General features: G+C 41.0%; 1 protein-coding gene across 2 annotated transcripts in view; it reads right to left on the reverse strand.

Annotated features, from left to right (window-relative positions):
* Positions 1 to 16,614, reverse strand: part of ASAP1 (ArfGAP with SH3 domain, ankyrin repeat and PH domain 1) — a 356,837-nt gene that overhangs the window by 59,110 nt on the left and 281,113 nt on the right. For both annotated transcript variants that reach the window (XM_061171342.1, XM_061171343.1), the window contains one exon: positions 10,792 to 10,861. In XM_061171342.1, coding sequence (XP_061027325.1) covers positions 10,792 to 10,861 — 70 coding nt within the window. The remainder of the gene's footprint in view (positions 1 to 10,791; positions 10,862 to 16,614) is intronic.

Genomic DNA, 16,614 nt, shown 5'->3' on the forward strand with positions numbered 1-16,614 from the left:
TTGGCTTCTGGAAAGCATTTTGGTTTCTTTGGGGCAAGATAGATGTTTTCGTTTATTGAGCAACTAAACGACTCGATACTGTATATAAATTTTATTATTTCACTCTTGCAATACCCCTATGGGCTAGGTACAGTGACTGTACCCATTCTACACATGAGAAAACCAAGGGTCAGGAAGGCGAAAATAAACTGACCAATGTTTTACACAAAGTAAAAAGCAAAGCTGGGATTCGAACAAATTTCTTCCCAGAGCTCTCTGCATTTATCATGCTGTTTCCCTGTCCAGACAGACCCTCGGGACATTTGCAGAGTCAGTGAAAACATCTTCTTTTTCCCTTTCTGGTTCTTCCTACCCTGGAATAGCCAGTTCCCTCCTTTCCCTTCCAGATCACTTAATACGCCTGCTGAGAAGTCTCACTTATTCTCCACCTGTTCCACATTCCAAAATTACTATCTTGTGGCCACAATTAAAGCTCCCCCATCCGTTTAGTGAGGCTTCAGACAGCTCAGGGGAGAAGGAACTGATCACCCAACTGAAGCAATTCATCCTAGAGTATGACGATTAGGAATTCCCTTGAACCTCCCAACCATTTAAACCATAGGACCAATTTCTAGTTGGCAGAACGTGTGTGCATGTGCAAGAAAGATCTATTTGCAAGTGGAGATTTTCTTGAAAATTTCTTATTGCAATAATGAACTTGTCACGACTTCTGAGAGTATGTTCCACTCTAGAATCAACATTAAACAATGCTGTAATGTAAACAGGAAAAAAAAAAAGAGGTTATCGGGGCTCCTGATTAAGAAGTGGGACTGATGTTACCTCATCCGACCAATGTGCTAGATATTCATCATTTAGTCATTTCCACAAACATTTACTGAGTGCCTACTATTTGCCAGTATATAACGTTTGGGCCAGCATAGAACTTTTAAACTCACATTTCCTATTTAACTGTAGTAACCACTTTAATCCTTCAATTTCACCCTCCCTTCTTCATCTAAGAATCAAGTCCCTTGATTGATCTAAGAATCAAGTCCAGAGTTTCCGAAAATCTCTACTGAACATGAAAGCAGGAGAGATGTATTTGGCAGTTTCTCAAACCCCAGGCAGCATCAGCACCCTTGTAACACCCTTGTGACACCCTTGTGATTCTGGAGTATTAGCCAAAAGGGGATGGAGGGTGCAATTCTTGGTCTTTAAAGTCAGAACGAGACACTGCCATAAATACCCTGCTTTCATGGAGCCACACTGAGGCTCCTGCTTGTTTGTCTGGAGCAATACAATATTCTGTTAATTTACAAAAGCAATTTACTACTCATACTCTAAGGTACACGGTAGAATGGAGAGAAAAACATAATTCTAGAGGCAATCAGACCCGGGTCTGAGTCTAGGCCCAGTCGTCCATCCTGGAGCCATGAGCTCTCCTGAGTCCCAGTTCTTCTTGTCATAGAGAAGGGGAGACAACGTCTTCTCCGCTGTGATGATGAACCAAGGCAATGTCTGAACAAGTGCTGGTGCTCCCCCTTCAAGTGGGAGGTGGCACGGGTTCTAGAATTCAACTTCTTTGGTTCAAACCTGGCGCAAGCACCTGCTGGTTGTGTGACTTTTGACTTTTTCCCCTTAAAATGGAGGTAACGGCAACTACCGTGTGAGGCTGCTATGAAACTTAAGCGGGAAAACATGAAACTAGCATGGGGTGTGTGCTTAATACATGGTAGTTACTATTTTTATAGCTATTATTTCCCAAATATCTCCTCTAATGGCGTCCACATAGCTGACACCTAAGATTCTATACTGTCATCAACATCCCTCTAGATTAAGGCGGTATTCCTTGTTAAAAATGCAACCACCTGGGCTTCCCCGGTGGCGCAGTGGTTGAGAATCTGCCTGCCAATGCAGGGGACACGGGTTCGAGCCCCGGTTTGGGAAGATCCCACATGCCGCGGGGCAACTGGGCCCGTGTGCCACAACTACTGAGCCTGCGCGTCTGGAGCCTGTGCTCCGCAACGAGAGGCCGCGACAGTGAGAGGCCCGTGCACCGCGATGAAGAGTGGCCCCCGCTCGCCGCAACTAGAGAAAGCCCTCGCACAGAAACGAAGACCCAACACAGCCAAAAGTAAATTAAAAAAAAAAAAAAAAAAAAAAAAATGCAACCACCTCTGGGAGAGTTACCCATTAACGTCACCCGGGTTCAAAGAGAACACCAGATCCTGTCTGACAGGAGGGTTACAGAGGGTGAACTGAGGCTGTGTGCCAGGGGCAGGGTGGAGGAAGGGGAAGCAGAGTGCCCTGGCTTCTGTATGAAGACAAAGAACATGCAAACGAAGTGAGGGGACTCCAGACAGACAGAGAGGAACCGGAAGAGGGGGTTAAAGGGCCCAGAAACGCTGGGGACTCAGGAAATTGAGAGGAGCTTAGAGAAGCTTAGACCTGCCCACTGCTCTGATTTTACTGCTTCATCTGTTAAAAGGACCCTCAACTAGAATAAAAAGGGAGGTAGGGAGACTCAGACTTCAAACTGGCCAAGTTCTGAATGGCGTCCACGCCAGTTCACAAACCTTACAGAAGTCCTTGAAACTGGCTGCAGGTTTCCACCTTACTACCCGCCCCTCCTGTCTGTCCTTTTAAATTACACCACTGGCAAACAATGGGGGAGGGGCTCAGTGATTCTCCATCTGGCTGAGCATCAGAATTACCTGGGAAGCAATCCTTGGGCTTCAGCACCAGACCAACTAAATCAGAACCTTTGGGAGTGAAGCCAGATGATTCTAATGTACAGTCAGGACTGCAAATCACTGAATTCATTTAGCCAATTGCAGCCTCTCCCAATCACTTGTAATGATTCACTCAGATGGAAGTGATAAGGGTTTGTATCAGGAATATACTCTGTATTGATGCTGCTAATACATAATCTTGGGATTCAAACAGTGAAAAGGAGAAGCTCCTTCTCCAGGATTCAAATCGAGTAAAAATCGCTGTTGAATATATTGTTTAGAAAAATAAACAACCTGTAAAGCATAACCAGTTAGATTTCTAAACTTATATTTTATGGAACTTGAGTTTGGGAAGCCCTCTAATAAACGTCAATGTCTTCAGGTCTGTTACTTGCAATATGGCAGACGCCTACAAAGATATTCCACAGGGACCCCCTGAGTTTTGGGAATAGTGCTGCTTATTTGTATGTCCAAATAACATTATCTGCGTGGAACTTTTGCTGGTGACTGTGACTATTTAGAAGATTCAACACCAGTGCCTTAGGGCCTGAGGCTGCATTTTGAACTTGATTTATGAAAGTCAACTCTGGTCTTCTGTTTAAAAAAAAAGTGGGGGAGGAGAGGGAGTTCCATGTCACCAGGGCAGTGGGGTAAGGAGCTGGCTGATGAGGTGAAGGAAAATGGCACCACCTGAAGCTGATGGACGGGACATAAAATAGAGAATTATTATTCAAATGGAGGAGGGAGAAATTCAAATAGGAATTAAAAACACTGGTTCACGATGCTCTACAAACATTTTTTATGGTTCTTGCTTAATTGGAATTTTTGTTATACCAACTATAAAGTATTTTTTAAGTTCATCCTTGAATTCTCTTTTTTTTTGCATCTAGATAGCAACAGCTTTTAAAGAGTGTTTAATTAAACCTCCAAATGACTCTTGAAAGAGAGTAAGGAAAGTGATACCATTCTACCCATATTGGCTTCTCTTGGGTTCTCCGAACATGCGTTCTGTCCTCAGGACTTTGGACTGTCCTCTTCGCTCTGCTGGGACTGCTCACCAGGATCACTGCCATCTGCAGAGACGCCTTCCCTGCCCACACCAGTGGGGCTGCCCCTCTTATTTTCTATCCCAGCACCTGCTCACTTCTTTTACAGCACTTAGCCTTTGTTTACCCCAGGCTCCAAGAGGCCAGGGGCCACTAATTCACCACTGCTTCCGTAGTACCTGGCCTCGTGCCTGCTTAGAAAGGAATAAGACTTCTTAATAAGCAAATTATACCCATTTTACATTGGAGAAAACTGAGGCTCCAAAGGCTTAAGTAACTTATCCAAGGTCCTACAGCTTGTTCAGGAGTTTAAGCCCAGGTCTAATTAGCTCCAAAGTTTGTTCTTTTACAATTCACAGTGCTGCTTCTAATCACTGGGGGAAAGGAAAATAGTCTCTTCTTGTAGTGACAATGGGAATAAAGACGTGCAACTGGGCAGAGTCCAGAATAGCCTCAGAAAGCAATAGAGGCCAATCACAGAAATCAGGTTATTAAACACACTTCGAGGCTGGGAGCAGCCCATTGCGAACGGGCTTTCAGCGCATCTGTTAAAGCCCTCGCAGCTGAATGTTATCTTCAGGGCTCTGGATAGCACAGAGAATAGTCCTTGGAAAATGTCTGTGGGTCTAAAGAGCCCAAGGACAGGGAGAGAGACATCAGATTCTTGCTTTAGTGCAATGCCCTGGAGATGCCAGGAGTGCTGTTCACCTCTAATAGGAAGAAATGAAATTCCTTTGAGAGGACAGGTGCCCCAAACCGGCTTCATTAAGTACCTCGAGGGGTAAGGAAATAGCAATACAAAGGAATTCCAATAAATCAAATTAAAATTGAGATGTTAACACATTAGGGAAGAAGATAATAGTAATAGCAATAATAATAGCTGACAATTATTTAGTGCTACTTCCGCCCCACACTGTGTTCTAATTCCTTATAATCAATGAACTCGTTTAATCTTTACACACACCTATGAATCCGGCAGTATTGTGAGGGACTCAGTGTCATTTGGACTCCAATCATAGCAGTCTGGCCCCATGGTGCTGGATGCTGTCACCCCACCTCAGCTCACCCAGATGATGAGAGTAATTATTAAGTTTACCAGACACTTAGTGGGGTCCAGGCTCTACAAAGCTTTAAATGCATCATCTCATTTAATTCTCACAACACTGAAAGACAGGTACTGTTATTATCTTATTTAACAAATGAGGAGTAAAATTAAGTATCTTAAAAGCCACACACAATAAGTAGCTCAAGAGGCATTTAATTCCAGGTTGACTCAGAGGGCTATGCTCTTAATCTCATCCTTCTAAAACGTCCAGCCCACCGAGAATCATCTAAAGAGGCTCCACCTGGTCCGGTTCAGTTGGATTCTCCAACTTTTAGAGTAAAAATCAAACTTTAGTGGACTTCTGTGTGATACTGAAAGTATTTTTAGTGTTGAGAAACTAGTGGCTATGAATTTAATGATTGTTACAGTGTTAATCATAAGAGCATCTGCAGGCATTTAAAGAATGTATGACTTTAAAAAATCAGTCTTCAGATTCAAAGATAAGTTCACGGACCCCCTGTAACATCTTCATGACCCCGACTCCTCTGCTCCCCGCTCCTGGAAACCCTTAGAGTAGCCGTCTTTACCCTGAGACCCTATGATTGATTCAACAACAAGGTAAGGAGTTTCATTCCAAAGAACTATTCTTCACAAACCTTTCAAAGACCTAACAACAAGCTGGCATCGGAGGAAAGGCCTATCATGTAGTAGAATGAGAACTGGCTTTGGGGTTTGAAAACTGGTTCAGCTATTTACAGACTATGTGACCCTGGGCATGGGATTTAATCTCTCTGAGCCTTACTTTCTTCATCTATGAAATGCAGCTTCATTCAAAAAGTATTCATTGAGCACTAACTACATGTCAGGCAGTGTGTTAGGCACTGGGAATTCAAAGGTGAGTAAGACATAATTTCCACCTCCTAAGACCTTCCAGACTAGTGAAAAATGAAGACCGTGAACCACCCCTGCAGGTGAAGGCAGAAGACTGAGTGCAGGGCACGCTCTAAATGCTCAATAAATGGCAGTCATCTTTCTTTTGCCAACCCATATTTGAACCGTATGTGACACTGGGGTTAATAAATTCAGGAAGGGTTTTTGAGAAGCAAAGCTTCTTATACTCTTGAAATTAATATTTCAGGATTATTATAATAAAGTAATATTTCACCTATAATTCATATACTTTCTTTCTTTGATAATTTGTTTTATTATATACTATAATGCTTATAGTAAAAAAAAGTACAAGCAAATAATACAAGGGTACAGAAATTTATTTGTAATAGTTTAGTGGTTTGATATAAACACTTTTATCCTGAAGCTTTGAGGCTGACTAAAATGTTTGCCATAGGTTTGTTAGAATTAGCATTTTGAAATGAGAACATCATATGCTGTGCTGAGCAGACACTAGATACTATCAATATTATTGTTACAGCAGATTCAGAGATTCTCACTGAATTTGATTCCCGAAGTGCTGGATTACTTTAAACAGTAAATTAAAAAAAAAAATTATGTCTTTGAACAGGTACATGAAGCAATGAATACGTAGATGAAATCTTCTAGGGATGGGAGCAAATCTTGCAGGTGTACACAAAGTGGATTTCTTCCTAGAACAGTAAGTTGGGGAGATGAATGGCCCCTGGACCAGGTCTCGTGTATGTGGTTAATACACGAGAAACACAGCTCATTAATCTAAATGCATACCCGACCCTTTCCTGAGTCAACCGGACAAGAACAACCTGCAAAAGTGACTGGGGCCCTTCAAGAAGGAGGAATTCCCCTGTGTTAAGGGGTCCCAAACAAAGGCCCTATATTTTCTGACAAAAAAGTTTGTTTATCCACTTTTCCAATGATCACTGAATTCCATATGTTTTCCCAGGAAACTGCTGGCCTTGACTTTCAACCTGATTCTAAGTGATCAGTGGTGTCTGCAAAGTCTGGAAAGTTTACAGAGATCTTTCTGTGGGAGCAGGTTATGTGATTACAAAGTGATATAATTGGCAGCAAAAAAGTGTGGCCTAAAGCCAAAGAAAAGTGGGGAACAGGTTAATACGGACCAGTGGGAGGCAGTCAGAAGTTAGGTGGAGAATCCCATTTTCCTCTGGGCTGCTCCGGGGGCAGGAGAGGTAGACCCACAATTTCCAACATTTATAGCAGGAGAGGCTAACTGTCAATAGGTTTCAGTACCGCCAGCAACATCTGAGGAGGTAACACTAATAGCAACAACTACTAGGAACTGTGGCCCCCACACAGCATGCTACCTCATTAATCCTTACTAACACCTTTAGGAGTTAAATATTTTTCTCAAGGTCACACGGTCAATGGCAAAGCTGGCATTCAGACTCAAATGATGCCACAGTCCATTCTCTTAGCCACTAAACAATGCAGCTGATGTGATGTCTACTGTTGATTAGAGCCTTAAGAAAGCATAGAAACAGCTGACTTGGCCACAATGACGTGTTTGGCAGGAAAGAAAAAGGGAGGGTGGAAGAGAACGTATGTTTTTATTTTCAGCATATTACCCAAGGCCATGTAAACTACACGTGAGCAGTGCAGCTGACTCACTTGATCATCTTTGTGATCTCCCACAGCAGGTTCTTAAGAGAAGCAAATCGATGGAATAGGATAAGGCCATTGCGTAACTTGTCAGAATGCTTACTGAGGACTGCCATAGCCAGACGAATCCAAGGCGAGAAGAACGTGAAGACAGCGCACACAGCAAATTTTTAACTAAAACCTCTGGATCCACACAAAGTCGAATGGTTGGAAATGTTCACTTTAGTACATTTAACCTGAAGAATACTTCCCGGGAGTGGAGAAGTCCTAACATTTCCCCTGGGGCCTTTCTGGTTTTTATGTCTGCTTATGCACAAGATTTAGACCCAACTCACGGTCACACTGCTTACACCTAACTCAGCTAATAAGATCAGACACTATCAGACATGAGTTGGGCTCAGGAAAGTGACTTGAAGGCCAGGCACAAGCACATTCAGGCAACTGAGGACCACATGTTCCATCTATACCTTACAGAGCAGCAGCTGAAATGTCTCTTGGGACTCCAGTGACTTGAAGAGCACTGTTCTGACTGCTGCAGGCCTAAGACCACCCTGGATGCCTTTGGGACTCGCCCCGAGGTAGGTCCACCTTGCAGTTGCCCAAGAGTATAGGATACCTGACCCAAGACAGGCCACACTGAGGTTCTAATCACAAAACTGCAGGGCTACCTGTACTGTACTGTCCTTATAACAAATGAATCACCGTTCAGGGGTCACGTCCTGTTTCGGGCCATCAGAGAATCCCAGCTGGCTCATACAGGCACACGCCTCTCGCAAACACTGACTCTTAGGCACCCCCGGTTCAGGGCTGTGTCTTGGGACCCCACGCTGGGGAGGAACTGGGGCTGCAGGTGAGGGGGGGTTAACGTCCGGCTGTGTGCAAGTGTTTACGAGCAGAGTCCCAGCCGCGCCATTTGTTAGCTGGGTAACCTTGGGAGCTGAACTTCTCTGAGCCCCGGCTCCCTCATCTGTAAGATGGAGATAACAACCTCACCTCTAACTCAGGGTTGTTGAGGATTAAATGTCAGCACGCACTAATCAAGGCGCTGGTGGATGCCTGGCACATGGTAAGCATTCCAGAAACATTAGCCACCAGGACGATGATGATGATGATGAGATGGGATGATAGCAGTCCTTTTGAAAAGTCAAAGTTAGATGGTGGGAATCTGCACTGTCACACAGGGCTAGAATGGAGAAGGTTTCATCATCTATGGAATAGGAGTAACAGAAGCTAATAATAATGTAAGACAGGCTGTCGTCATGTGCTCAGAACAAGGAGTGCCCAGCCCAGGGTGTACACTCAGGAAGTGTCATCTATTCCCTTAAGCAGTTCTGATCTTGGATCATGTGATCAGAAATCTTTATGACACAGCCCCACAAGTATTTTAATCACCAAAATAATGAGTAGGGTCAGTCCCTCCTTAGCCAACAAACCATTAAGCCCTCACAGAGGCTTTAAGAGTGAAATCCTAGCATTTGCCAGTTGTGGGACTTGGGCAAGATACTTAAACCCTCTTAATAACAGATTTATCTGGTAGCTTGTGGCAACAATTACATACGGTAATCTGTATAAAGCATTTTCTATAACTGGGCTCATAGTAAGTACTTACTTAACATCAACTAATGTTATTACTGTCAGAAGTTCTTCATAGGACTTCTGTTTCCTAAGGTTAACTGTGTATGGAATTACACATGAGCAGGTCAAAGTTATCTCATTTTCCACTTGCGTATCTTTGATGCCTAGTCTAGCATGTGGCAGAGTGGAAGCTTATTAAAACACTGCTGAATAAATGACTAACTGTTAGACAGCCTCAGTGATAATTACTAACTGATCTAAGTCTGCCAGCAGGATTTCTGGTATCAGATGGGTGGCTTGTCCCAACTGGCATGATAGTTAAAAATCTCAGCTGGGCTGTCTGAGGGAAGCTGAAGACCTCTGAGGAATCAGCCCAACGTTTCTGCAGGAGGAAAAGGACAGAGATGACATAACTGCTCAAGTTCCATAAAGGCCAATAATTTTTAAGATGCATGTATAACCAACTACCTGGAAGGGTTTGGCCACAGGTGTATACTGACCACATTCTGTGTCAACGTCTGTTAAGGGGCTGAAGGAAGACGAACAGGACCTGATTAAGTGCCCTGGGGAGAGTGCAGCCTGGAGGGGGCGTAAGGACTAATGCTAGACAGACCCAAGCCTGAGTTTCCAACTCTGCCAGTTACCAGCCAAGTCATGGTGCTTCTTTGTGCCTCATTTTCTTCATCTGTGAAATGAAGATTATAATACCACGTGGGCTGTGGGGAGGACTAAATGAAATAAACTTTATGAAGTATCTGGCACGAGGAAGTGCTTAATAATAAGTGGCACTTCTTTTCCTCCTCCACAGAGGTAAATCTAACCCAGTGTAATAAATGCTCATCCCTTGTTTCTACTATCCTGCTAGCAGTTAACTGCTTACAGAACTGAAGAGTGTCGCTCGGCACGGGATACTGAACTCTCACTACAAGCCTCTCCAAGCTGGGATCACCGGGTTAAACTGCATGCACCTCTGCCAAGACTCTTGCTACACTTGGCCATTTCCATTCCTACTTGTCACGTCTTCCATGATCATCTTTGCATCTTTAAGATTAAAAAAAATTTTTTTGCTATTTTTAAAGGGCAAAATAGTAATTCCTTGCTTTACTGTGCATGTCTTTGACTACCACCAAGATTGGACCTTTCTGACAAGCATAGGGATTTTGTTGATACTGGAACTTTTAGTTGGAAATGGGTGATACGAAGCATAAAAATAAAAATTCTGATAGACTGTAAGTATAACTACATAATACATAAGTATACAACAATCTGAAGGGAAACAGAATGTAAATGTTAGTAACTTGGCTTTATTATTTTCCACTTTCTATTAGATTGCCTTTATTCCTAAAATAAGGGGAGTCATAATTGAGGCAATTTTAGTATTCCACTGTTTTATTTATATATGTTTTAATCCTTTAGCATATTGAGGGACTTTCTGAGTAACTTAAATAAATAGTAACAATAAAAAAAGACTGAACACTGTAACACGTATTGTTTCATTCCCTACATTACTTTCTCATGTATAGAACACCCTCTGCCATCTTTATAATTCAGAAAACTTTAGGTTTTTCAGAACAACCAATAAGACTTCCCCAAAGATGAGGTTATAAAGTAGAAGAATACCTGATTCAGTTTGAGGGAGCAGAAGACAAGAAGTTCTGGTGCAGCAAGAGATGAAGCAAGACACCACAGGACAAGAAAGGACCAATTTCTTCGGTAAAGGAATATCCTAAACCCCCGACCTAATCCATACATTAAAGGCACCCGGGGAAATTTTCACGGCTGGTTACAGCACGTGTTTGCTCTCCAGTCCACGTGGCCAGAAGGCATCACAGACACAGCTTGGTAAATTACCCGACACACTTACTGTGGCGTGGGAGATGGTCAGAATCCCGTTCTTGACGGAGCACTTCCTTCTCTGCCACACCTTCCGGATCCTAAGGAGGGAGTCAAACACAAGCTGATACAGTACCTGGTTCACGTAACTATCATAACATAGTTATGATGCATAACAGTCATTACCAAAAAACCCCAACCCCAAACCAAAAACCACACAAACCAGAAAATTTTGGTTGCCTTTTATTATCCCAGGTGGAGGGTAATTCAGACGAGTAGGCATGCACAAGGATGCTCATTATAGCACCGTGTTTGATAGTGAAAATGGGAAACAACAGAAACAATAGAACTCTAATACGAGGAATGAATAAATGATTATAGTTACATTCATACTACAGAGTATTATTACGTAGGAGTTTAAAAGAAGAAAACAACTACATATGTGCAGACCTACCTAAACAGATTTCTAAAGCACACTGTTGATTGAAAAAGCAAGCTGCTTTAAGATAATTCTGGTATCATCTAGTTATGTTAAAATTTCAGGCCTATAAAACAGCACTAAGTTTTCTACAGGCATATACATATATGTATAAACATATTTCCTTCGTTATCACCTGTCTCCGCGTTGAGAATGTAAGCTCTATAATGATACGGACTTTCAATGTTATAGTTTCAATGTTATAGTCCCAGTGTCTACAACAGTGCCTGGCATGTAGGACTCCCAGAAGATATCTGTTGAATGCATGGGAAGAATGGTGAGCAAAACTGACAGTGATCCCAGAAATGTGTAGGACAAATAGTTGCAATTTTAACAAACAAATTAAAACAAAACGAAAATCTACATGTCTTAGATAAAGCCAAGGAGCACACATCCACAAACAATCAGAAAACAAGAAACTTTCTTTTAAAGGATGATAATTAGTAAAGCACATAATCAAGATTCTACTTACTTACTGTGAAACAGAATCATCTGTTCAAGCAACAGAAAGACGGCAAGTGTGGAAGGACCAGGGGAGAAAATGGCACAAATGAGGCTGGAGAGAGAGGTGGGGAATGGCTTTGGGAACAGCCCAACGTGCTGTGTGGAGATGAACCGGAGAAGGGACGAGTGAGTGACAGAGACACCAGTTAGGAGGCCACCAAAATAGTCCAGGAGAGGTGATGGTGCTCATCTGACAGCAGGGCAGCAGAGGCGGCAAGTCATATATAACTTCTCGTTATTGGGTTGGCCAAAAGGTTCGTTCAGTTTTTCCCATAAGATGGTTCTAGTAGCATAAGATGGCTCTAGTAGCACTTAGTTGTCTTTAACTTCATTGGAAACAATTTTGTTAGATTGCATGTGACAGCTGTCATATCAGCATGCATTTAAAAAAAGACTTATCAAAATTGGTGAATTTTTGTGTAGCCATTTTAATATTGAAGATGGAAGAAACAAAGCAACATTTTCGGCATATTATGCTTTATTATTTCAAGAAAGGTAAAAATGCAACTGAAACGCAAAAAAAGATTTGTGCAGTCTATGGAGAAGGTGCTGTGACTGATCGAACCTGTCAAAAGTGGTTTGCGAGCACAGCAACAGTCAGCTCTACCCACCACCAGAGCCTCCCATCAGGCCTCTTAGATAGCCTCAACCACCAGAGGGCAGACAGCAGAAGCAAGAAAAACTACAATCCTGCAGCCTGTGGAAGTAAAACCACATTCACAGAAAGACAGACAAGAGGAAAAGGCAGAGGGCTATATACCAGATGAAGGAACAAGATGAAACCCCAGAAAAACAACTAAATGAAGTGGAGATAGGCAACCTTCCAGAAAAAGAATTCAGAATAATGATAGTGAAGATGATCCAGGACCTCGGAATAAGAATGGAGGCAAAGATCGAGAAGATGCAAGAAATGTTTAACAAAGACCTAGAAGAATTAAAGAACAAACAAACAGAGATGAACAATACAATAACTGAAATGAAAACTACACTAGAAGGAATCAATAGCAGAATAACTGAGGCAGAAGAATGGATAAGTGACCTGGAAGACAGAATGGTGGAATTCACTGCTGCGGAACAGAATAAAGAAAAAAGAATGAAAAGAAATGAAGACAGCCTAAGAGACCTCTGGGACAACATTAAATGCAAAAACATTCGCATTATAGGGGTCCCAGAAGGAGAAGAGAGAGAGAAAGGACCAGAGAAAATATTTGAAGAGATTATAGTCGAAAACTTCCCTAACATGGGAAAGGAAATAGCCACCCAAGTCCAGGAAGCGCAGAGAGTCCCATACAGGATAAACCCAAGGAGAAACACGCCGAGACACATAGTAATCAAACTGGCAAAAATTAAAGACAAAGAAAAATTATTGAAAGCAGCAAGGGAAAAACGACAAATAACATACAAGGGAACTCCCATAAGGTTAACAGCTGATTTCTCAGCAGAAACTCTACAAGCCAGAAGGGAGTGGCATGATATACTTAAAATGATGAAAGGGAAGAACCTACAACCAAGATTACTCTACCCGGCAAGGATCTCATTCAGATTCGATGGAGAAATCAAAAGCTTTACAGACAAGCAAAAGCTAAGAGAATTCAGCACCACCAAACCAGCTCTTCAACAAATGCTAAAGGAACTTCTCTAAGTGGGAAACACAAGAGACCAAAAGCACCTACAAAAACAAACTCAAAACAAGTAAGAAAATGGTCATAGGAACATACATATCAATAATTACCTTAAACGTGAATGGATTAAATGCTCCAACCAAAAGACACAGGCTTGCTGAATGGATACAAAAACAAGACCCATCTATATGCTGTCTACAAGAGACCCACTTCAGACCTAGGGACACATACAGACTGAAAGTGAGGGGATGGAAAAAGATATTCCATGCAAATGGAAATCAAAAGAAAGCTGGAGTAGCTATACTCATATCAGATAAAATAGACTTTAAAATAAAGAATGTTACAAGAGACAAGGAAAGACACTACATAATGATCAAGGGATCAATCCAAGAAGAAGAGATAACAATTATAAATATATATGTACCCAAGATAGGAGCACCTCAATACATAAGGCAACTGGTAACAGCTATAAAAGAGGAAATCGACAGTAACACAATAATAGTGGAGGACTTTAACACCTCACTTACACCAATGGACAGATCATCCAAAATGAAAATAAATAAGGAAACAGAAGCTTTAAATGACACAATAGACCAGATAGATTTAATTGATATTTATAGGACATTCCATCCAAAAACAGCAGATTACACTTTCTTCTCACGTGCGCACGGAACATTCTCCAGGATAGATCACATCTTGGGTCACAAATCAAGCCTCAGTAAATTTAAGAAAACTGAAATCATATCAAGCATCTTTTCTGACCACAACACTATTAGATTAGAAATGAATTACAGGGAAAAAGACGTGAAAAGCACAAACACATGTAGGCTAAACAATACGTTACTAAATAACCAAGAGGTCACTGAAGAAATCAAAGAGGAAATCAAAAAATACCTAGAGACAAATGACAATGAAAACACGACGATCCAAAACCTATGGGATGCAGCAAAAGCAGTTCTAAGAGGGAAGTTTATAGCTATACAAGCCTACCTAAAGAAACAAGAAAAATCTCAAGTAAACAATCTAACCTTACACCTAAAGGAACTAGAGAAAGAAGAACAAACAAAACCCAAAGTTAGCAGAAGGAAAGAAATCATAAAGATCAGAGTGGAAATAAATGAAACAGAAACAAAGAAAACAATAGCAAAGATCAATCTTTGAGAAGATAAACAAAATTGATAAGCCATTAGCCAGACTCATCAAGAAAAAGAGGGAGAGGACTCAAATCAATAAAATTAGAAATGAAAAAGGAGAAGTTACAATAGACACCGTAGAAATACAAAGCATACTAAGAGATTACTACAAGCAACTCTATGCCAATAAAATGGACAACCTGGAAGAAATGGACAAATTCTTAGAAAGGTATAACCTTCCAAGACTGAACCAGGAAGAAACAGAAAATATGAACAAACCAATCACAAGTAATGAAATTGAAACTGTGATTAAAAATCTTCCAACAAACAAAAGTCCAGGACCAGATGGCTTCACAGGTGAATTTTATCAAACATTTAGAGAAGAGCTAACACCCATCCTTCTCAAACTCTTCCAAAAAATTGCAGAGGAAGGAACACCCCCAAACTCATTCTATGAGGCCACCATCACCCTGATACCAAAACCAGACAAAGATACTACAAAAAAAGAAAATTACCGACCAATATCACTGATGAATATAGATGCAAAAATCCTCAACAAAATACTAGCAAACAGAATCCAACAACACATTAAAAGGATCATACACCACGATCAAGTGGGATTTATCCCAGGGATGCAAGGATTCTTCAATATACGCAAATCAATCAATGTGATACACCATATTAACAAATTGAAGAATAAAAACTATATGATCATCTCAATAGATGCAGAAAAAGCTTTTGACAAAATTCAACACCCATTTATGATAAAAACTCTCCAGAAAGTGGGCATGGAGGGAACTTACCTCAACATAATAGAGACCATATATGACAAACGCACAGCAAACATCATTCTCAACGGTGAAAAACTGAAAGCATTTCCTCTAAGATCAGAAACGAGACAAGGATGACCACTCTCACCACTATTATTCAACATAGTTTTGGAAGTCCTAGCCACGGCAATCAGAGAAGAAAAAGAAATAAAAGGAATACAAATTGGAAAAGAAGAAGTAAAACTGTCACTGTTTGCAGATGACATACTATACATAGAGAATCCTAAAGACGCCACCAGAAAACTACTAGAGCTAATCAATGAATTTGGTAAAGTTGCAGGATACAAAATTAATGCACAGAAATCTCTTGCATTCCTATACACTAATGATGAAAAATCTGAAAGAGAAATTATGGAAACACTCCCGTTTACCACTGCAACAAAAAGAATAAAATACCTAGGAATAAACCTACCTAGGGAGACAAAAGACCTGTATGCAGAGAACTATAAGACACTGATGAAAGAAATTAAAGATGATACCAACAGGTGGAGAGATATACCATGTTCTTGGATTGGAAGAATCAACATTGTGAAAATGACTATACTACCCAAAGCAATCTACAGATTCAATGCAATCCCTATCAAATTACCAATGGCATTTTTTACAGAACTAGAACAAATCATCTTAAAATTTGTATGGAGACACAAAAGACCCCGAATAGCCAAAGCAGTCTTGAGGGAAAAAAACGGAGCTGGAGGAATCAGACTCCCTGACTTCAGACTATACTACAAAGCTACAGTAATCAAGACAATATGGTACTGGCACAAAAACAGAAACATAGATCAATGGAACAAGATAGAAAGCCCAGAGATAAACCCACACACCTATGGTCAACTAATCTATGACAAAGGAGGCAAAGATATACAATGGAGAAAAGACAGTCTCTTCAATAAGTGATGCTGGGAAAACTGGACAGCTACATGTAAAAGAATGAAATTAGAATACTCCCTAACACCATACACAAAAATAAACTCAAAATGGATTTGAGACCTAAATGTGAGACCGGACACTATAAAACTCTTAGAGGAAAACATAGGAAGAACACTCTTTGACATAAATCACATCAAGATCTTTTTTGATCCACCTCTTAGAGTAATGGAAATAAAAACAAAAATAAACAAATGGGACCTAATGAAACTTCAAAGCTTTTGCACAGCAAAGGAAACCATAAACAAGATGAAAAGACAACCCTCAGAATGGGAGAAAATATTTGCAAACGAATCAACGGACAAAGGATTAATCTCCAAAATATATAAACAGCTCATTCAGCTCAATATTAAAGAAACA

Source organism: Eubalaena glacialis, chromosome 17, assembly GCF_028564815.1.
Source record: "Eubalaena glacialis isolate mEubGla1 chromosome 17, mEubGla1.1.hap2.+ XY, whole genome shotgun sequence".
In the NCBI taxonomy this organism is placed as follows: domain Eukaryota; kingdom Metazoa; phylum Chordata; class Mammalia; order Artiodactyla; family Balaenidae; genus Eubalaena; species Eubalaena glacialis.